At 48.1% G+C, this 23,844-nt stretch overlaps 2 protein-coding genes across 2 annotated transcripts in view; both read left to right on the top strand.

Moving 5' to 3' along the window:
• LOC143804742 (acyl-coenzyme A amino acid N-acyltransferase 1-like) overlaps positions 1 to 23,844 on the top strand; it is a 509,727-nt gene that overhangs the window by 18,257 nt on the left and 467,626 nt on the right. The window lies entirely within an intron of this gene.
• LOC143804739 (acyl-coenzyme A amino acid N-acyltransferase 1-like) overlaps positions 1 to 23,844 on the top strand; it is a 57,625-nt gene that overhangs the window by 18,271 nt on the left and 15,510 nt on the right. The window contains exon 2 of the mRNA XM_077283138.1: positions 4,689 to 5,166. Coding sequence (XP_077139253.1) covers positions 4,707 to 5,166 — 460 coding nt within the window. The 5' untranslated portion in view covers positions 4,689 to 4,706. The remainder of the gene's footprint in view (positions 1 to 4,688; positions 5,167 to 23,844) is intronic.

Below are 23,844 nucleotides of genomic sequence, written 5' to 3'. Positions count from 1 at the left end.
CTGCTCTGGGCTTTAGTTCATGCCAGCTGTCAATGTCTTAGGTTGGATTTGGTTCTCTCCTTGGATTTCTCATATGGCCTGTCCTTGTCAGCAAAAGATAAGTTCTGCTAGTTCTTGTTTGTCCATTTGCTTTGGACATTATTGCTTTGCAAATATGTCTCTTTTTGTCCAGCTTGTCACTATGTCATATTCAGGCTAGCTGGAAGCTCTGGGAAGCAGATTTGCCCCTCCACACCGTGAGTCGGTGTGGAGTTCATTTTTTGTAAACTCTGCGTGGATTTTTGTAGTTTTTAATACTGACCGCACAGTATCCTTTTCTCTCTGTCTATCAAGTTTAGTATTGGCCTCCTTTGCTGAAAACTGATTTCATTTCTGTGTATGTCATTTCCCTCTCCACTCACAGCCAATATTTGTGGGGGGCTATCTTTCCTTTTGGGGTTTTCTCTGAGGCAAGATAGCTTTCTATTTCCTTCTTTAGGGGTAGTTAATTCTTAGGCTGTGAAGAGGTGTCTAGGGAGAGTCAGGAACATCCCACAGCTATTACTAGTGTTGTTGTTAGGATTAGGGATTGCGGTCAGTAGAGATACCTGTTATGACCCCAATGGCGAGGGTCTCAGAGGAACGTGGAAGTCTGCAGAATACAAAAATCCAGCTCATAGGGCAGTGGTAACTGGGTTGACCATATATCTACTCCTAACGCCAACACTAGAAGTAGCCGGGGATCATTCCTACGTTGATTCTAGATGACACGCGCCAGCCGGAGAATCTAGCTACCCCTAGTAGAGGAAAACAAAGACCTTTCTTGCCTCCAGAGAAGGGGACCCCAAAGCTGGATAGAAGCCCCCCACAAATAATAACGGTGAGGTAAGAGGAAATGACAAACACAGAGATGAACCAGGTTTAGCACAGAGAGGCCCGCTTACTGATAGCAGAATAAAGAAAGGTAACTTATATGGTCAACAAAAACCCTATCAAAATCCACACTGGAAATTCAAGAACCCCCGAACCGTCTAACGGTCCGGGGGGAGAACACCAGCCCCCTAGAGCTTCCAGCAAAGGTCAGGATATAGATTTGGAACAAGCTGGACAAAAATACAAAACCAAAACAAATAGCAAAAAACAAAAGGCAGACTTAGCTGATATAACTGGAACCAGGATCAGTAGACAAGAGCACAGCAGACTAGCTCTGATAACTGCGTTGCCAGGCATAGAACTGAAGGTCCAGGGAGCTTATATAGCAACACCCCTAACTAACGACCCAGGTGCGAATAAAAGGAATGACAGAAAAACCAGAGTCAAAAAACTAGTAACCACTAGAGGGAGCAAAAAGCAAATTCACAACAGATACCACCTCCTCAGAGCTCGTCCCATGTTGCGTTTTAGCCACCAGGTCATATCGGTGTGGCCTCTTAACCACCAGGTCATAACATCAGACATGGAGTAGCACCTGTTGTCAACTTTTTGTACCTCCTTGGGTCACAATTTTTGCCTGCTGCCACTTGTCTGAGTAGGGATTTAGTAGGCCACCTAGTTACGCCCCTTCCAGGCTTTCAGAGGGAGATGGAACAGTGATTCAACCACCTTGCCCATTTTTGTCTCCATCTGCTGGGTTGGCTGTAGTGGAAGAGGTGTCGGGCCCTGTTATACTAATTCTACTTCATTGCAGTTGATGCCACTTTGTTGGTGTCTGCCACTAATTTTTGTAAATGTGTAGACTCCTGGTGGGGTCTCCTTCTTGCGTGTTACTTGTAGCAGTAGGCCTCCAAGATTGTCCACTTTCTTGACACCATGTTACTATCCTTAGATTTTTTTAACATTAGTAGTCTACGAAATGTATATAATATTTGTGCCACCTGAGTGTGGATGAGTATGAAAGCAGGTTGAGCTGTTGCATGTGGTATCAGGGATCCCAGCACAGGAGGCCTACATAAATCCCTCACCCATCTCGTCTTACTGTGATATTCAATTGAAAGCTGTAAATGCTGTCCCAGACCCCGATACCTCATGCCTGGCTGATTGCTGCAGTGCCATGCTACAATTAGTACTGTTGGTGAATTGAGGCCACTATCCTGGTGTCTGCCCATAATTTGATGTTTGATGACAGCATTTGGGGACGTTATAAGGTGTTGTATATGCTTTTTTTGCCTCCCATTGAGCTGAATGGCGCTCAGTTATGTTCGGTGAATATTTGACGAATTAATTGCTGAATATTGCAAATTCGGCGATCATAATCCGAACCGAACATTGAAATATTCGCTCATCTCTAACCGGGACCCAGGATATATGCCAATATCTGCAGATCAGAGCACCCACATTGGAGGCAAACTCTAATCCAACAGCCAGCCAGTCATACAGCCCCTTTAAAAGATGCTTTTTATGGCTGCTGTATTAGCACATGGCATCCAACACAAAAGTCTCTTTAATGTGTTTCCTCACAGCATTAAAGTCCAATTCACACAAACGCATATAACTTCAGTGTAATTTATCAGTGTTCAGTTCACACCAATACATATCATATGTAGTGTTGAGCGATACCGTCCGATACTTGAAAGTATCGGTATCGGAAAGTATCGGCCGATACCGGCAAAGTATTGGATCTAATCCGATACCGATACCCGATACCAATACAAGTCAATGGGACTCAAGTATCGGACGGTATCCCTGATGGTTCCCAGGGTCTGAAGGAGAGGAAACTCTCCTTCAGGCCCTGGGATCCATATTAATGTGTAAAATAAAGAATTAAAATAAAAAATATTGCTATACTCACCTCTCCGACGCAGCCTGCACCTTACCGAGGAAACCGGCAGCCTTGTTTGCTTAAAATGCGCGCGTTTACTGCCTTCCGTGACGTCACAGCTTCTGATTGGTCGCGTGCCGCCCATGTGACCGCGACGCGACCAATCACAACAAGCCGTGACGTAATTTTCAGGTCCTGAATGCCTAGAATTAGGCATTCAGGACCTGAAAATTACGTCACGGCTTGTGATTGGTCGCATCGCGTCACATGGGCGGCACGCGACCAATCACAAGCCGTGACGTAATTTTCAGGTCCTGAATGCCTAGAATTAGGCATTCAGGACCTGAAAATTACGTCACGGCTTGTTGTGATTGGTCACGTCGCGGTCACATGGGCGGCACGCGACCAATCAGAAGCCGTGACGTCACGGAAGGCAGTAAACGCGCGCATTTTAAGCAAACAAGGCTGCCGGTTTCCTCGGTAAGGTGTAGGCTGCGTCGGAGAGGTGAGTATAGCAATATTTTTTATTTTAATTCTTTATTTTACACATTATATCGATCCCGATACCGATTCCCGATACAACAAAAGTATCGGATCTCGGTATCGGAATTCCGATACCGCTAAGTATCGGCCGATACCCGATACTTGCGGTATCGGAATGCTCAACACTAATCATATGGCTTTAAACTGCAGTCCCTAAACAGGCCAGACTACCCTTGTCCAGTTTCCCTGGGCGACCGTACGCCATATTACAGTCTTCATATACACAGCCTCATATGTTGCAGACACTACACACGCCAGCTCCCTCCGACTAGTTCCCGTGGGTGTCCTGTATCGCTGTATCACAGTCTCTTTACTCACACAGCTGTACACAGCCCAGGATATCCTCTGGATAGCAGCCGGGCACCATATCCACCTGTTTGCAATCGTTACACATGCTAGTCCTCTTTCAGGCACAGGACTGTCCACATCCATCTCCTTGGAGCACAGGACATCCACCTCTGGGCACAGGACTATCCACATCCGAGACCAGTACCATGGACGACTTGCATCACTGTATACGCTGCGGGTGCCAGGCTATTCAGCTGCCCTGGGTGCTGGCTCTGCTGGCCTGTGCCTCCATGCACTCAGCCAGCACTCTGCAGGCCTCTGCTCTGCACACCAGCACACACCAGACTGACACTGACGTGCACCTCACACACCTGACACCTGATACCCCGTACTGCAGGGCTTTTAACACACACAAACCTGTGGCCTTCAGCCACATCGAAAATCCGGATTGGAAATCCGTGACTCCCATGCACACCTATGGACTTCATCCGTCTGCATGCACAACCTGGGGAGAACACACAGCTCCCCTACCTGTGACATGACTCACTGCCTCATATTGCAATCACAGCTACACCTGCGACTGCCATGCACACCTTTGGCCTTCATATGCCTCTTTGCGCATTCTAGGGAGCACAAACAGTGCCCCCTAGCTGCAACAGGGGACACTGCCTCACAGCTGATAATAGGGTTGCTCTGTTGTTATGGCTCCTGTTATGTATGTATAGTATGGCAGGTTGTGCAGTTTCCGGGACATCTAACGTTTCTGCCACCCTGTGGTGCAGGCGTAAATCTTAGAGGACTCATGTAGATGGTGCAGGCTTCCCATGATAACTTAATTTTTACAACAGTTTTGTTTATTCCACGTCGACAACCCTTTTTTATTTTTGACTCCTAAATTGTGCACAAAGAAACCCTTCCCCGTTGCTTTAGACACCCTGTCCATCTGTACATCTGTTAGGGGAGAACGCCACTAGTGTTTTCTTGCTCCTCATCAGTACAAAGTAGGATTAAGGTTGATACTAGTATGAAGTGTTGCATGTGAAAACTCGATGAGAGTACATTCTTGTCTTAAAGCCTGTAATTTTAATTGTGTCTTCTTGATATTTGTCTCCCATTCAAGACTCATTGATCTTCAGATATGGTTGGCTTAGCAATCTCTCCTGAGATCTCATTGGTGGATGAACCAGTGAAAATCCGAGCTTGGGGCCTTCCTCCCGACCAGGTAATCACTCTAGGAGCATGGCTGAAGGATGAGAAAGGTCAAATATTTCACTCCAGAGCTTTCTACAAGACAGACATGGAAGGGAAGGTGGATTTGGAGAAAACTCCGGCCACTGGTGGAGACTTTCATGGAGTGTGTCCTATGGGCTTACTCTGGGCTCTTAAATCAAAAATCCCATTTAAAAAACTGAATAAACGTGATGTTGTGGGAAGTCCTTTCTTGGTTCACATCGAGCTATATTCCTCGTTGGAGTTCAATGTTCCTGATGATTTTCCTGCTGCCACCAAGGTCATTGAAAGATGGTACGCCGCTCCCGGAGTCCAGAGAATATTAATACGAGAAGGACGGATACGAGGAACACTTTTTCTGCCACCTGGTAGGTAATAATGTGCAATTACCCATACCAGTCATTATATAAATAATTCATGGAAAAGAGATGCATGATTACTACATGATGTACTAGTAACCAGTGTTCAATATAACATGCACTATATAGGACTTTATAGAAAAATAAGGCTAAAAGCCACAGCCAGCTCACCGACAGACCGAAGGAGAGGAAAGATGAGGAAAAGATGTGTACTCCAGCTCCTTAACCCCTTCCCGACCCATGACGCCTATGCGGCGTCATGGAATGATCGCATCCCTGCAGATCGGGTGAAAGGGTTAATTCCTATTTTACCCGATCTGCAGGGAGAGGGGGAGTTGTACTTCAGCCTAGGGGGGGTGGCTTTGCCCCCACGTGGCTACGATCGCTCTGATTGGCTGTTGAAAGTGCAACAGCCAATCAGAGCAATTTGCAATATTTCACCTATGAAAATGGTGAAATATTGCAATCCAGCCATGGCCGATGCTGCAATAGCATCTGCCATGGCTGGAAATCATGTACTGGCCCCCCCCACCGCCCCCGATCTCCTCCCCAGTCGTCCGTTATGTGGCCCGGTCCTCTCCGTCCCCCTGTTCGCTCCCCCGTGCTCCTGTCCGCTCCCCCGTGCTCCTGTCCGCTCCCCCCGTCCTCCGATCCCCCCCCTGTGCTCCGATCCACCCCCCCACCACCCCCTCATACTTACCGATCCTCCCGGTGTCCGGCCGTCTCCTCGCTGGGCGCCGCCATCTTGGAAAATGGCGGGCGCACGCTCAGTACGCCCGCCGAATCTGCAGGCTGGCAGATTCGTTACAGGTACATTTTGATCGCTGTGGTAGGTTCTACCACAGCGATCAAAATAAAAAAATAATAAATAAACCCCCCCCTTTATCACCCCCATAGGTAGGGACAATAATAAAATAAAGAAAATATTTTTTTTTTCTTTTACCACTAGGGTTAGGGTTAGAACTAGGGGTAGGGTTAGGGGTAGGGTTAGGGTTACGGGTAGGGTTAGGGTTAGGGGTAGGGTTATGGCATGTGCACACAGAGCGGATCGGCCGCGGATCCGCAGCGGATCCGCAGCGGATCGGCCACGGATCGCAGCGGATCCGCAGCGGATCCGCAGCGGATCGGCCGCGGATCCGCAGCGGATCGGCCGCGGATCCGCAGTGGATCCGCAGCGGATTGGCCGCGGATCTGCAGCGGATCGGCAGCGGATTGGCCGCGGATCCGCAGCGGATCGGCCGCGGATCCGCAGCGGATCCGCAGCGGATCGGCAGCGGATCGGCCGCGGATCTGCAGCGGATCCGCAGCGGATTGGCCGCGGATCTGCAGCGGATTGGCCGCGGATCCGCAGCGGATTGGCCGCTGCGAATTCGAAGCAGTTTTCCATCAGGTTTACAGTACCATGTACACCTAAGGAAAACCAAATCTGCTGTGCCCATGGTGCGGAAAATTCCGTGCAGAAACGCTGCATTGTATTTTCCGCAGCATGTCAATTCTTTGTGCGGATTCCGCAGCGGTTTACACCTGTTCCTCAATAGGAATCCGCAGGTGAAATCCGCACAAAAAAACACTGGAAATCTGCTGTAAATCCGCAGGCAAAACGCAATGCCTTTTACCTGCAGATTTTTCAAAAATCGTGCGGAAAAATCTCACACGAATCCGCAACGTGGGCACATACCCTTAGGGTTAGGGTTGGAATTAGGGCTAGGGTTGGAAATAGGGTTAAGAATAGGCTTGTGGTTAGGGTTACGGATAGGGTTAGGGGTGTGTTGGGGTTACAGTTGTGGTTAGGATTAGGGTTGGAATTAGGGTTACGGTTGTGTTGCGGTTAGGGTTGTGGTTAGGGGTGTGTTGGGGTTAGGGTTGTGATTAGGGTTATGGCTACAGTTGGGATTAGGATTAGGGGTGTGTTGGGGTAAGTGTTGAAGTTAGAATTGAGGGGTTTCCACTGTTTTAGGCACATCAGGGGTCTCCAAACGCAACATGGCGCCACCATTGATTCCAGCCAATCTTGCGTTCAAAAAGTCAAATGGTGCTCCCGCCCTTCCAAGCCCCGACGTGCGCCCAAACAGTGGTTTACCCCCACATATGGGGTATCAGCGTACTCAGGAGAAACTGGACAACAACTTTTGGGGTCCAATTTCTCCTGTTACTCTTGCAAAAATAAAAAAATTCTGGGCTAAAAAAATATTTGAGGAAAGGAAACACATTTTTTATTTTCACGGCTCTGCGTTATAAACTTCTGTGAAGCACTTGGGGGTTCAAAGTGCTCACCACACATCTAGATAAGTTCCCTTGGGGGTCTAGTTTCCAAAATGGAGTCACTTGTGGGGAGTTCCTACTGTTTAGGCACATCAGGGGCTCTGCAAATGCAACCTGATGCCCGCAGAGCATTCCATCAAAGTCTGCATTTCAAAACGTCACTACTTCCCTTCCGAACCCCGACGTGTGCCAAAACAGTGGTTTACCCCCACATATGGGGTATCAGCGTACTCAGGAGAAACTGGACAACAACTTTTGGGGTCCAATTTCTCCTGTTACTCTTGCAAAAATAAAAAAATTCTGGGCTAAAAAAATATTTTTGAGGAAAGGAAACACATTTTTTATTTTCACGGCTCTGCGTTATAAACTTCTGTGAAGCACTTGGGGGTTCAAAGTGCTCACCACACATCTAGATAAGTTCCCTTGGGGGTCTAGTTTCCAAAATGGAGTCACTTGTGGGGAGTTCCTACTGTTTAGGCACATCAGGGGCTCTGCAAATGCAACCTGATGCCCGCAGAGCATTCCATCAAAGTCTGCATTTCAAAACGTCACTACTTCCCTTCCGAACCCCGACGTGTGCCAAAACAGTGGTTTACCCCCACATATGGGGTATCAGCGTACTCAGGAGAAACTGGACAACAACTTTTGGGGTCCAATTTCTCCTATTACCCTTGGGAAAATAAAAAATTGTGGGCTAAAAAATCATTTTTGAGAAAAGAAAAATTATTTTTTATTTTCATGGCTCTGCGTTATAAACTTCTGTGAAGCACTTGGGGGTTCAAAGTGCTCACCACACATCTAGATTAGTTCCTTGGGAGGTCTAGTTTCCAAAATGGGGCCACTTGTGCGGGAGCTCCAATGTTTAGGCACACAGGGGCTCTCCAAACGCGACATGGTGTCCGCTAATGATTGGAGCTAATTTTCCATTCAAAAAGCCAAATGGCGTGCCTTCCCTTCCGAGCCCTGCCGTGCGCCCAAACAGTGGTTTACCCCCACATATGGGGTATCATCGTACTCAGGACAAACTGGACAACAACATTTGGGGTCCAATTTCTCCTATTACCCTTGGGAAAATAAAAAATTCTGGGCTAAAAATCATTTTTGAGGAAAGAAAAATTATTTTTTTTATTTTCACGGCTCTGCGTTATAAACTTCTGTGAAGCACCTGGGGGTTATAAGTGTTTACTATGCATCTAGATAAGTTCCTTGGGGGGTCTAGTTTCCAAAATGGGGTCACTTGTAGGGGAGCTCCAATGTTTAGGCACACAGGGGCTCTCCAAACGCGACATGGTGTCCGCTAACGATTGGAGCTAATTTTCCATTCAAAAAGTCAAATGGCACGCCTCCCCTTCCGAGCCTTGCCGTGCACCCAAACAGTGGTTTACCCCCACATATGAGGTATCGGCATACTCAGGAGAAATTGCCCAACAAATTTTAGGATCCATTTTATCCTGTTGCCCATGTGAAAATGAAAGAATTGAGGCTAAAAGAAATTTTGTGTGAAAAAAAAGTACTTTTTCATTTTTGCGGATCAATTTGTGAAGCACCTGGGGGTTTAAAGTGCTCACTATGCCTCTAGATGAGTTCCTTGGGGGGTCTACTTTCCAAAATGGGGTCACTTGTGGAGGAGCTCCAATGTTTAGGCACACAGGGGCTTTCCAAACGCGACATGGTGTCCGCTAACGATGGAGATAATTTTTCATTCAAAAAGTCAAATGGCGCTCCTTCCCTTCCGAGCCTTACCATGTGCCCAAACAGTGGTTTACCCCCACATGTGAGGTATTGGTGTACTCAGGAGAAATTGCCCAACAAAATTTAGGATCCATTTTATCCTGTTGCCCATGTGAAAATGAAAAAATTGAGGCTAAAATAATTTTTTCGTGAAAAAAAAGTACTTTTTCATTTTTACGGATCAATTTGTGAAGCACCTGGGGGTTTAAAGTGCTCACTATGCTTCTAGATAAGTTCCTTGGGGGGTCTAGTTTCCAAAATGGGGTCACTTGTGGGGGAGCTCCAATGTTTAGGCACACGGGGGCTCTCCAAACGCGACATGGTGTCCGCTAAAGATTGGAGCCAATTTTTCATTGAAAAAGTCAAATGGCGCTCCTTCCCTTCCGAGCCCTGCCGTGCGCCCAAACAGTGGTTTACCCCCACATATGAGGTATCAGCGTACTCAGGACAAATTGGACAACAACGTCCGTGGTCCAGTTTCTCCTTTTACCCTTGGGAAAATAAAAAATTTTTTGCTAAAATATCATTTTTGTGACTAAAAAGTTAAATGTTCATTTTTTGCTTCCATGTTGCTTCTGCTGCTGTGAAACACCTGAAGGGTTAATAAACTTCTTGAATGTGGTTTTGAGCACCTTGAGGGGTGCAGTTTTTAGAATGGTGTCACTTTTGGGTATTTTCAGCCATATAGAACCCTCAAACTGACTTCAAATGTGAGGTGATCCCTAAAAAAAATGGTTTTGTAAATTTTGTTGTAAAAATGAGAAATCACTGGTCAAATTTTAACCCTTATAACTTCCTAGCAAAAAAAAAATTTGTTTCCAAAATTGTGCTGATGTAAAGTAGACATGTGGGAAATGTTATTTATTAACTATTTTGTGTCACATAACTCTCTGGTTTAACAGAATAAAAATTCAAAATGTGAAAATTGCGAAATTTTCAAAATTTTTGCCAAATTTCCGTTTTTTTCACAAATAAACTCAGAAATTATCGACCTAAATTTACCACTAACATGAAGCCCAATATGTCACGAAAAAACAATCTCAGAATCGCTAGGATCCGTTGAAGCGTTCCTGAGTTATTACCTCATAAAGGGACACTGGTCAGAATTGCAAAAAACGGCAAGGTCATGAAGGGGTTAAAATCTTGAAATTCTTTATTGGTGCTGTAAGGTTTCTCTTACTGAGAGTGTTGGGGGACACTCGCTTGACTGCAATATTTAAGCACACAGCACGGGTTTATAAAAGAAAGCAGTCCATACGGTTTAATAAGCCACATAAACCGGGTTAAGCACAGTTCATTACATAGAACACAACAGGCACCAACAGTCTCTTTGGTACCTGACGGGAGCTCCTGCTCCACCTTGCCGATTCTTCCAACAGCCTTTTGGGTAAGCTGCCTAACGGGGATCACCAACTCGCCTGGTCCATACACAGTAGTCAGTCCAGATCTCACCGAAGGACTCCAGCTTCCCCACACTCTGTTAACACTCTTCTGGGTAAGCTGCCTAACGGGGATCCCCGACTTGCCTGTCCGGCACACAGTAGTCAGTCCGGACCTCACCGAAGGTCTGCAGCTTCCCCACACAGTAACAGTCACTGGCTCCGCAGATCCTGGTCCTCACCTCGTTACCACAGGTCCTGGACCCCGTCCTCCACCTGTCAGCTTAGGTCCTGGACCCCGTCCTCCACCCGTTACCTCAGGTTACCAGGATCACGCCGGTGACTTAGTCCACGTTCTCAGGTGCTTACAGGACCCCAGTCATTCCTGGGCCAATCCAGCACCATTCGGGACCCTAGTCATTCCTAGGACAGTCCCGCACTGGTCAGGTCTCACGGTCTCAGGTGCTCTCCGGACCCCAGTCATTCCTGGGCCAATCCAGCACCATTCGGGACCCTAGTCATTCCTAGGACAATCCCGCACCGTTCCCAGGTGCTTGCAGGACCCTGGTCATTCCCAGGCCAATCCAGCACCTTCACCGGTCAGGTCCATACACAGGAACCACACAGGACCTACCGGACACACCTCCCATGTGACCCACATCCTGGTCACATTATATACCTGAAACCACACCCCTGGATGTGTGTGTGGATGTGTGGCTAGTCTGACCCTCCCGTCTCTCATGACTAGCCTAGTAAGTCACCCAAACTTAACTATACATATTACAGAAACACTTGAGGGACTACAGGTCCCAGCATAAACACAAAACATCAGACTTACTACGCAGACTCCCTCTGCGACACATATCGGCCATTCACAACACTGCCGATTACAGGTTCACCACAAATATCACCACAACAGATACGCCTCCATGCATATCTCGCAGAGCGCACAGAGCGCCCCCTAGCTACCACAGGGGTCACTACACCATCACATATATCACAGTGCATATAAATATAGCGTGATTAAAATCCTTGCTCAAAGGTGGATGCAGTCATGAGGATATCCACCTTTGAGCAAGGATTTTAATCACACTATATTTATATGCACCATTAAAGAATTTCAAGATTTATATGCACCAATAAAGAATTTCAAGATTTTAAGGAGCTGGAGTACACATCTTTTCCTCATCTTCCACTATATAGGACTTATTTAAGAGGGATGGATCGCTGAATTGCCAGTGCTAGACAATACATTTGTCCGGGGCTTACAACAACACAATTGGGCTATGAGCTGGAATAAAAATTACATATCTTGAAAGGGCTGCCCAAGCCCTTCTTCCAGACCTTCCAGACACTATTAGACTACTACATACAGTGGAGCAAAAAAGTATTTAGTCATTCAGCAATAGTGCAAGTTCCCCCACTCAAAAAGATGAGAGGCGTCTGTAATTTACATCATAGGTAGACCTCAACTATGGGAGACAAACTGAGAAAAAAAATCCAGAAAATCACATTGTCTGTTTTTTTATCATTTTATTTGCATATTATGGTGGAAAATAAGTATTTGGTCAGAAACAAACAATCAAGATTTCTGGCTCTCACAGACCTGTAACTTCTTCTTTAACCCCTTCACGACCTTTGACGCATACGCTGCGTCATGAAAGTCGGTGCCAATCCGACCCATGACGCCTATGTGGCGTCATGGAATGATCGCGTCCCTGCAGATCGGGTGAAGGGGTTAACTCCTATTTTACCCGATCTGCAGGGAGAGGGGGAGTGGTGCTTCAGCCCAGGGGGGGTGGCTTCACCCCCCCCCGTGGCTACGATCGCTCTGATTGGCTGTTGAAAGTGAAACTGCTAATCAGAGCGATTTGTAATATTTCACCTAAAAAACAGGTGAAATATTACAATCCAGCCATGGCCGATGCTGCAATATCATCGGCCATGGCTGGAAAACCTGATGTGAGCCCCCCCACCCCACCGATCGCCCCCCCCAGTCCTCCGTTATGGGGTCGGTCCCCTCCGTCCGCCTGCCGGCTCCCCCGTCCTCCTGTCCGCTCCCCCCTGTAGTCCGATCACCCCCCCTGTGCTCCGATCACCCCCCCTGTGCTCCGATCCACCCCCCCACCACCCCTTCATACTTACCGATCCTCCCGGTGTCCGGACGTCTCCTCGCTGGGCGCCGCCATCTTGGAAAATGGCGGGCGCATGCTCAGTGCGCCCGCCGAATCTGCCAGCTGGCAGATTCCTTACAAGTACATTTTGATCGCTGTGGTAGGTTCTATCACAGCGATCAAAATAAAAAAAATAATAAATACCCCCCCCTTAGGTAGGGAGAATAATAAAATAAAGAAAATATATATTTTTTTTTTCCCCCACTAGGGTTAGGGTTAGAACTAGGGGTAGGGTTAGGGGTAGGGTTAGGGTTACGGGTAGGGTTAGGGTTATGGCATGTGCGGATTTGGCTGCGGATCCGCAGCGGATTGGCCGCGGATCCGCAGCGGATTGGCCGCGGATCCGCAGCGGATTGGCCTCTGCGAATTCGTTGCAGTTTTCCATCAGGTTTATAGTACCATGTACACCTATGGAAAACCAAATCCGCTGTGCCCATGGTGCGGAAAATTCCGTGCAGAAACGCTGCGTTGTATTTTCTGCAGCATGTCAATTCTTTGTGCGGATTCCACAGCGTTTTACACCTGTTCCTCAATAGGAATCCGCAGGTGAAATCCGCACAAAAAAAACCACTGGAAATCTGCTGTAAATCTGCAGGTAAAACGCAGTGCCTTTTACCTGCTGATTTTTCAAAAATCGTGCAGAAAAATCTCACACGAATCCGCAACGTGGGCACATACCCTTAGGGTTAGGGTTGGAATTAGAGTTAGGGTACCGTCTCACAGTGGCACTTTGATCGCTACGACGGTACGATCCGTGACGTTCCAGCGATATCCATACGATATCGCTGTGTCTGACACGCAGCAGCGATCAGGGACCCTGCTGAGAATCGTACGTCGTAGCAGATCGTTTGGAACTTTCTTTCGTCGCTGGATCTCCCGCTGTCATCGCTGGATCATTGTGACAGCGATCCAGCGATGCGTTCGCTTGTAACCAGGGTAAACATCGGGTTACTAAGCGCAGGGCCGCGCTTAGTAACCCGATGTTTACCATGGTTACCAGCGTAAAAGTAAAAAAAAAAAAACGTACATACTCACATTTCGGTGTCCTTCAGGTCCCTTGCCGTCTGCTTCCCGCTCTGACTGTCTGCCGGCCGGAAAGTGAGAGCACAGCACAGCAGTGACGTCACCGATGCGCTCTGCTCTCACTGTACGGCGGCACTCAGTCAGAGCAGGAAGCAGACGGCAAGGGACCTGAAGGACACCGAAATGTGAGTATGTACGTTTTTTTTCTTTTAACTTTTACGCTGGTAACCACGATAAACATCGGGTTACTAAGCACGGCCCTGCGCTTAGTAACCCGATGTTTACCCTGGTTACCCAGGACCTTGGCATCGTTGGTCGCTGGAGAGCGGTCTGTGTGACAGCTCCCCAGCGACCACACAACGACTTTCCAATGATCACGGCCAGGTCGTATCGCTGGTCGTGATCGTTGGTAAATCGTTATGTGAGACGGTACCCTTAGGGTTGGAATTAGGGCTAGGGTTGGAAATAGGGTTAAGATTAGGCTTGTGGTTAGGGTTAAGGATAGGGTTAGGGTTGTGTTGGGGTTACAGTTGTGGGTAGGGTTGGGATTAGGGTTAGGATTAGGGTTAGGGTTGGATTTAGGGTTACGGGTGTGTTGGGGTTAGGGTTGTGGTTAGGGGTGTGTTGGGGTTAGGGTTATGATTAGGGTTATGGCTATAGTTGGGATTAGGGTTAGGGGTGTGTTGGGGTTAGTGTTGAAGTTAGAATTGAGGGGTTTCCACTGTTTAGGCACATCAGGGGTCTCCAAACGCAACATGGCGCCACCATTGATTCCAGCCAATCTTGCGTTCAAAAAGTCAAATGGTGCGCCCTCCCTTCCAAGCCCCGACGTGCGCCCAAACAGTGGTTTACCCCCACATATGGGATACCAGCGTACTCAGGACAAACTGGGCAACAACTGTTGGGGTCCAATTTCTCCTGCTACCCTTGTGAAAAAAAAATTGCTTGCTAAAACATCTTTTTTGAGGACAGAAAAATGATTTTTAATTTTCACGGCTCTGCGTTGTAAACTTCTGTGAAGCACTTGGGGGTTGAGCGTGCTCACCACACATCTAGATAAGTTCTTTGGGGGGTCTAGTTTCCAAAATGGGGTCACTTAGGGGGGCTTTCTACTGTTTAGGCACATCAGGGGCTCTGCAAATGCAACATGACGCCCGCAGACCATTCCATCAAAGTCTGCATTTCAAATGTCACTACTTCCCTTCCGAGCCCTGATGTGCGCCCAAACAGTGGTTTACCCCCACATATGAGGTATCAACGTACTCACAGCAAACTGGGCAACAAATATTGGGGTCCAATTTCTCCTGTTACCCTTGTGAAAATAAACAATTGCTTGCTAAAACATCTTTTTTGAGGAAAGAAAAATGATTTTTTATTTTCACGGCTCTGCGTTGTAAACTTCTGTGAAGCACTTGGGGGTTGAACGTGCTCACCACACATCTAGATAAGTTCCTTGGGGGGTCTAGTTTCCAAAATGGGGTCACTTGTGGGGGGTTTCTACTGTTTAGGCACATCAGGGGCTCTGCAAACGTAACATGATTCCCGCAGACCATTCCATCAAAGTCTGCATTCCAAATCGTCACTACTTCCCTTCCGAGCCTCGGCATGTGCCCAAACAGTGGTTTACCCCCACATATGGGGTATCAGCGTATTCAGGAGAAACTGCACAACAACTTTGGGGTCCAATTTCTCCTGTTACCCTTGGGAAAATAAAAAATTGTGGGTTAAAAAATAATTTTTGAGGAAAGAAAAATAATTTTTTATTTTCATGGCTCTGCGTTATAAACTTCTGTGAAGCACTTGGGGGTTCAAAGTGCTCACCACACATCTAGATTAGTTCCTTGGGAGGTCTAGTTTCCAAAATGGGGTCACTTGTGGGGGGTTTCTACTGTTTAGGCACATCAGGGGCTCTGCAAACGTAACATGATTCCCGCAGACCATTCCATCAAAGTCTGCATTCCAAATCGTCACTACTTCGCTTCCGAGCCCCGGCATGTGCCCAAACAGTGGTTTACCCCCACATATGGGGTATCAGCGTATTCAGGAGAAACTGCACAACAACTTTGGGGTCCAATTTCTCCTGTTACCCTTGGGAAAATAAAAAATTGTGGGTTAAAAAATCATTTTTGAGGAAAGAAAAATATTTTTTTATTTTCATGGCTCTGCGTTATAAACTTCTGTGAAGCACTTGGAGGTTCAAAGTGCTCACCACACATCTAGATTAGTTCCTTGGGAGGTCTAGTTTCCAAAATGGGGTCACTTGTGTGGGAGCTCCAATGTTTAGGCACACAGGGGCTCTCCAAACGCGACATGGTGTCCGCTAATGATTGAAGCTAATTTTCCATTCAAAAAGCCAAATGGCGTGCCTCCCCTTCCGAGCCCTGCCGTGCGCCCAAACAGTGGTTTACCCCCACATATGGGGTATCATCGTACTCAGGACAAACTGGACAACAACATTTGGGGTCCAATTTCTCCTATTATCCTTGGGAAAATAAACTCCGGGCTAAAAATCATTTTTGAGGAAAGAAAAATATTTTTTTTATTTTCATGGCTCTGCGTTATAAACTTCTGTGAAGCACCTGGGGGTTTAAAGTGCTCACTATGCATCTAGATTAGTTTCTTGGGGGGTCTAGTTTCCAAAATGGGGTCACTTGTAGGGGAGCTCCAATGTTTAGGCACACGGGGGCTCTCCAAACGCGACATGGTGTCCACTAAAGATTGGAGCTAATTTTCCATTCAAAAAGTCAAATGGCGCGCCTTCCCTTCCGAGCCTTGCCGTGCACCCAAACAGTGGTTTACCCCCACATATGAGGTATCAGCATACTCAGGAGAAATTGCCCAACAAATTTTAGGATCCATTTTATCCTGTTGCCCATGTGAAAATGAAAAAATTGAGGCTAAAAGAAATTTTGTGTGAAAAAAAAGTACTTTTTCATTTTTACGGATTAATTTGTGAAGCACCTGGGGGTTTAAAGTGCTCACTGTGCATCTAGATAAGTTCCTTGGGGGGTCTAGTTTCCAAAATGGGGTCACTTGTGGGGGAGCTCCAATGTTTAGGCACACAGGGCCTCTCCAAACCTGACATGGTGTCCGCTAACGATGGAGATAATTTTTCATTCAAAAAGTCAAATGGCGCTCCTTCCCTTCCGAGCCTTACCATGTGCCCAAACAGTAGTTTACCCCCACATATGAGGTATTGGCGTACTCAGGAGAAATTGCCCAACCAATTTTAGGATCCATTTTATCCTGTTGCCCATGTGAAAATGAAAAAATTGAGGCTAAAAGAAATTTTGTGTGAAAAAAAAGTACTTTTTCATTTTTACGGATTAATTTGTGAAGCACCTGGGGGTTTAAAGTGCTCACTATGCTTCTAGATAAGTTCCTTGGGGGGTCTAGTTTCCAAAATGGGGTCACTTGTGGGGGAGCTCCAATGTTTAGGCACACGGGGGCTCTCCAAACGTGACATGGTGTCCGCTAAAGATTGGAGCCAATTTTTCATTCAAAAAGTCAAATGGCGCTCCTTCCCTTCCGAGCCCTGCCGTGCGCCCAAACAGTGGTTTACCCCCACATATGAGGTATCAGCGTACTCAGGACAAATTGGACAACAACATTCGTGGTCCAGTTTCTCCTTTTACCCTTGGGAAAATAAAAAAATTGTTGCGAAAAGATCATTTTTGTGACTAAAAAGTTAAATGTTCATTTTTTACTTCCATGTTGCTTCTGCTGCTGTGAAACACCTGAAGGGTTAATAAACTTCTTGAATGTGGTTTTGAGCACCTTGAGGGGTGCAGTTTTTCGAATGGTGTCACTTTTGGGTATTTTCAGCCATATAGAACCCTCAAACTGACTTCAAATGTGAGGTGGTCCCTAAAAAAAATGGTTTTGTAAATTTTGTTGTAAAAATGAGAAATCACTGGTCAAATTTTAACCCTTATAACTTCCTAGCAAAAAAAAAAATTGTTTCCAAAATTGTGCTGATATAAAGTAGACATGTGGGAAATGTTATTTATTAACTATTTTGTGTCACATAACTCTCTGGTTTAACAGAATAAAAATTCAAAATGTGAAAATTGCAAAATTTTCAAATTTTTCGCCAAATTTCCGTTTTTTTCACAAATAAACTCAGAAATTATCGACCTAAATTTACCACTAACATGAAGCCCAATATGTCACGAAAAAACAGTCTCAGAACCGCAAGGATCCGTTGAAGCGTTCCTGAGTTATTACCTCATAAAGGGACACTGGTCAGAATTGCAAAAAATGGCAAGGTCATTAAGGCCAAAATAGGCTGGGTCATGAAGGGGTTAAGAGTCTCCTCTTTCCTCCACTCATTACCTGTAGTAATGGCACCTGTTTAATCTTGTTATCAGTATAAAAAGACACCTGTGCACACCCTCAAACAGTCTGACTCCAAACTCCACTATGGTGAAGACCAAAGAGCTGTCAAAGGACACCAGAAACAAAATTGTAGCCCTGCACCAGGCTGGGAAGACTGAATCTGCAATAGCCAACCAGCTTGGAGTGAAGAAATCAACAGTGGGAGCAATAATTAGAAAATGGAAGACATTCAAGACCACTGATAATCTCCCTTGATCTGGGGCTCCACGCAAAATCCCACCCCGTGGGGTCAGAATGATCACAAGAACGGTGAGCAAAAATCCCAGAACCACGCGGGGGGACCTAGTGAATGAACTGCAGAGAGCTGGGACCAATGTAACAAGGCCTACCATAAGTAACACACTACGCCACCATGGACTCTGATCCTGCAGTGCCAGACGTGTCCCACTGCTTAAGCCAGTACATGTCCGGGCCCGTCTGAAGTTTGCTAGAGAGCATTTGGATGATCCAGAGGAGTTTTGGGAGAATGTCCTATGGTCTGATGAAACCAAACTGGAACTGTTTGGTAGAAACACAACTTGTCGTGTTTGGAGGAAAAAGAATACTGAGTTGCATCCATCAAACACCATACCTACTGTAAAGCATGGTGGTGGAAACATCATGCTTTGGGGCTGTTTCTCTGCAAAGGGGCCAGGACGACTGATCCGGGTACATGAAAGAATCAATGGGGCCATGTATCGTGAGATTTTGAGTGCAAACCTCCTTCCATCAGCAAGGGCATTGAAGATGAAACGTGGCTGGGTCTTTCAACATGACAATGATCCAAAGCACACCACCAGGGCAACGAAGGAGTGGCTTCGTAAGAAGCATTTCAAGGTCCTGGAGTGGCCTAGCCAGTCTCCAGATCTCAACCCTATAGAAAATCTTTGGAGGGAGTTGAAAGTCCGTGTTGCCAAGCAAAAAGCCAAAAACATCACTGCTCTAGAGGAGATCTGCATGGAGGAATGGGCCAACATACCAACAACAGTGTGTGGCAACCTTGTGAAGACTTACAGAAAACGTTTGACCTCTGTCATTGCCAACAAAGGATATATTACAAAGTATTGAGATTAAATTTTGTTTCTGACCAAATACCGTATTTCGCGGACTATAAGACGCACCGGACCATAAGACGCACCCCAAATTTGGGGTGAAAATTGCAGAAAAAAAGATTTTTTATAAGATGGGGGTCCGTCTTATTGTCCGAATTTACAGTATCTTACCTGTGGGCTGGTGGTGGCAGAGCAGGGTCACAGGAGGCATGGTGTCGGCAGAGGTGGGGTGAGGCGGTACGGCGTGCACCTGAGCAGGGTCCCTTCCTGCTTAGGTGGGCGACACCATGGCCTGGTGTCCATGGGAGGGTGGCAGCAGTGGTTACCGGCAGAGGTGTTGGGATGAGGAGGCACAGTGAGAGGTATGGCGTTAGAGGGGTCCCTTTCCCCGGTGAGGTGATGCAGCAGCCCGGTAATGCAGCAGAGCCGGGTGAATCCTGTTGTTACCGCGGTGGCAGAGGTGTGGAGACGAGGAGGCGCAGTGAGCGGGGTCCCTTTCCCTGGTGAGGTGATGCAGCAGCCCCGGTAATGCAGCAGAGCCGGGTGAATCCTGTTGTTACCGTGGTGGCAGAGGTGTGGAGATGAGGAGGCGCAGTTAGCGGGGTCCCTTTCCCCGGTGAGGTGATGCAGCAGCCCCGGTAATGCAGCAGGGCCGGGTGAATCCTGTTGTTATCGGTGCGCGCGGCCATCTTCCTGAGGCCGCGCGTTCGCAGATGGAGCTCTGCTGCCCGGGGCTTCAGGAAAATGGCCGCCGCGATCCCCATCTGCGCACGCGCGGCATCCCGCGGCCATTTTCCTGAAGCCCCGGGCAGCAGAGCTCCATCTGCGAACGCGCGGCCTCAGGAAGATGGCCGCGCGCACCGATAACAACAGGATTCACCCGGCTCTGCTGCATTACCGGGGCTGCTGCATCACCTCACCGGGGAAAGGGACCCCGCTCACTGCGCCTCCTCATCTCCACACCTCTGCCGCCACACCTCTGCCGCCGCACCTCTGCCGCCACGGTCCACGGTAAGCCTGCATTGCGAATATAAGACGCACCCCCATTTTCCCCCCTTTTTTTGGGGGGAAAAAGTGCGTCTTATATGCCAAAAAATACGGTACTTATTTTCCACCATAATATGCAAATAAAATGATAAAATAACAGACAATGTGATTTTCTGGATTTTTTTTTCTCAGTTTGTCTCCCATAGTTGAGGTCTACCTATGATGTAAATTACAGACGCCTCTCATCTTTTTAAGTGGTGGAACTTGCACTATTGCTGAATGACTAAATACTTTTTTGCCCCACTGTACAAATGACCTGATCATTTCTGTTTAAGTAAATACGGCTGGCTCCAGTTGGTCAGGAAAAAAATGGGAGTCAGCCCTACATCAGTTCTCCAGATTGCTTGGGGACACAGACACTGTACCCCTCTTGAACATAAACTGATGGCATGGCCTCTTGATTTGAATGTAGATACTTTAAAACATGGGAAACATCATTTAAATAAGTGCTGATGCAGCTGTGATCACAGGACTTTTCAAGCTAAGACGTTCCACCTGTAGTGCCCATCTCCAACGTCTTCACCCCTCTGGTTAAATGATAGGAAAAGTGCTGGTCTGCCCAATCTTCTCTCAAGCTTTACCCCTCTCTTCTATCTCTTCTGACATATTTTCTGTTAAATGAAGAGTTCTAGCAGTGAGTATCTCTATACAGTATGGAAGTATCAGCATTTCCAACTCTCTTCTCCCACTGTGTAGTGAGTGAGAGTGATCACCTGAAAATCCTGCTAAAGAAAAGGCCGGAGCAAGCCGTACCCCCTCCTCCCACGGCGTAGGCGAAGGCCTGCATGTCAATGGGGGGGAATGGGGTAGGTAATAGGTTAATGAGAGGGGGGGGAGTTTTTGGCCTGAGGGCTTATGGGAGTTTGGGGGGTGGGATTAATCACTTCCCGCACTTTTGGATCGTGAGCAGACATACCTGAGATGTCTGGCGTTGACTCGATCCTTGAGGCCCTCAGGGCGGCGGCAGCATCGCATCCCCCTGGCTGGTTACAGGCGTAGGTGGCCCACATCATGTTGGACGGTGCAGGGCCGTCCGGCGCTGCAGCGCCGCTGGAGCGGTGTTCTCGGAGGACGCGGCCCCCGAGCGCCTTTCCCAAGACTTCGGTCCTCGAGCCCCCATAAGGCGCAGGAGCCCCTCGCGGGACCCTCCAGGCCGGGCGCCGGTAAGATCAGCGGTCGCGCGGTCCCGGCCTGGGAGGAATCCATCTGCCGGTCGGGGCTCAGCGGCGGTTGGCAGGCCTGCACCCTGCAGTGCAGCGGGGGCGGGGCTTCGGTGCGCCGGACAGCGTGCGGGGCCTGTTGGAGCGGGAGGCCGCAGCGGTGAGGCTCCAGCCGCGCGGCCTGCCTCGGCCACATCCGGGAGTGCGGCGTTTTCGGTCGGCGACATCGGGGCAGGCAGCCCGAGGCTGGACGGATCCGGGCTGGCCCTATCTTCAGCGGCGGGGACCTCTCCTGCATCAGGTCGGCAGGATGGCGATGGCGTTATGGCGTTGGCGGCAGGCGCTGGAGCGGATGCGACCGGGTGTGCTGCCAGCTCATCCACGCAGGCACCATTCTCCTCTGGAAGACAGAGTCTGCCCCCTTTATCTGCCGGGCCTGTACCTGGACAGGGCACCCTAGAAGACCTCCGGGGACCTCATCATCGGTTGGATCCGGGCGGATCGTTCGTGGACGCGGTGAGCCGGGGACGTCTGGATGCCAGCACTTCGGCTGGGGGGACTACAGATCCCTTGCAGCCCAGTGAGTATACGTCTATGTCGGGTCTGTGTACTCCTAATTTGGCATCGCCCGCTTTCATGAGTAGTCCAGGGGTTGGTACTGTTGAGAGGGTGGCGGGCGATGCGGGTTCAGCGGGGGTTCGTGAGCTTTTGGGTAGCGTGCAGGGTTTGATATCCAGGTTACAGCAGAGTATGTCCGCGCAGAGACATTTAGGGGCTTGGTTGAGCCCGCAGGTGGGGGCTTTTGGGGCAGTGGGGGCTCCAGTAGTGCCGCCTGCACCAATATCGGTGTCAGTGCAGACTGAAAAGGAGAAAGAGTGTAGGGTGCATTTAGATGACAGGGCTCACGGTGAAGTTTAAGTGTGTTTTGAGGGCCCCCTAGGGGCGCATCTTAAAAAGGAAGTTAAAGAAAAGATTGCGAAGGACGAATATGTTGAAATATTTTCGTTACTTCCGTTAGAAAAATTTAATTTGGATAAGAAAAAGAAAGATGAGGGTAAGAAGGAAGATGAGGAAAAGCGGTGGTGGCGCTTAATTCCTCAGACGTTTGCTAACTGGCTGCAGGCCTTTGCCATCCTGGCTTGTGTGATTGAAGAGAAGGCGCCCGAGAATCGCTCAGGTCTGTTCTGTTACTTGGATTCTATTCATGAGGCTTATAGGGTTTATGGCGGTCAGGCATGGCTCAGGTATGATGAGCAGTTCAGACAGAGGAAAGCGGTACGGCCGGCAATTCGCTGGGATCAAAAAGATATCGGACTTTGGTTGCGGGTGATGGCGCAGTTCAAGTTCGGTCATCCCTTTCAAGGAGGGGCCGGAGGATCCGGCCAGGGTTTTCAGTCCGGGACCTCGGGGTCATCTAGTTCCGCTAGCCAGGCAGGGGGTCAAAAGTTGGGTGTTTGCTGGCAGTTTAACAAAGGCCAGTGTAGATTCGGGGTCAACTGCAAGTTTAAACACTTGTGTTCCCACTGTAGCGGCTCCACACACAGGGCAGCAAAATGTTTTAAGAAGGGTAGAGGGAAGGCAGGAAGCGGTTATACCCATGGGGGTGACACCGGTGATGTGGGAAAAGATGGTCCCTTATCTAAGTAGATATCCAGATAGGGAAAAAGCGGTGTTATTGTTGTCAGGTTTTCAAAAAGGTTTTGTGATTCCGGCCCCTTCGTTTGATGTTCCTTGTGTTAGGAAGAATTTGCGGTCGGCTTTGTTACACGCTGATGTGGTTTCCGAAAAGTTGCGGAAGGAGGTTGCTTCGGGTCGGATGGCGGGCCCGTTTGAGTCACCGCCTTTTGAGGATTTGGTGGTTTCCCCTTTAGGAGTTGTGCCTAAAAAAGAGGAAGGGACATTTCGTTTGATTCAGCATCTGTCGTATCCTAGAGGTATGTCGGTTAATGACGGGATTGACCCCGGGCTTTGCTCAGTGGTTTACGCGTCTTTTGATTTGGCGGTAGAATGGGTTCAAAAAGCCGGAAGAGGGGCTCTGCTAGCTAAGACAGATATTGAATCCGCTTTTCGTTTATTGACGGTTCATCCAGATAGCATTCGGCTGCTTGGTTGTTTTTGGGAGGACCGCTTTTTTGTTGATAGGTGTTTGCCCATGGGGTGTTCGCTTTCTTGTGCGTTGTTTGAGGCGTTTAGCTCATTTTTGGAGTGGGTGGTTCGTGATGTTGTTCCGGTTGTGATTCGGTCATTCATTATTTGGATGACTTTTTGTGCGTCGGCCCGGCTGGGTCCGACTGTTGTAAGAAGATTTTGAGAGCGATTGAACTGGTGGCGCATCGTTTTGGAGTTCCGTTGGCTCCGGGTAAAACCGAGGGCCTGAGTACGTGTTTGTCCTTCCTTGGTATTGTAATTGATACCGTTCAGTGGGAGTTCAGGTTGCCCATTGACAAAGTTGTGACTTTGCGCGAAGAGGTGCTGCGGGCTT

The sequence above is a fragment of the Ranitomeya variabilis genome, chromosome 1 (genome assembly GCF_051348905.1).
Source record: "Ranitomeya variabilis isolate aRanVar5 chromosome 1, aRanVar5.hap1, whole genome shotgun sequence".
Taxonomy (NCBI): Eukaryota; Metazoa; Chordata; class Amphibia; order Anura; family Dendrobatidae; genus Ranitomeya; species Ranitomeya variabilis.
This window is presented reverse-complemented; position numbering and strand designations above follow the sequence as displayed.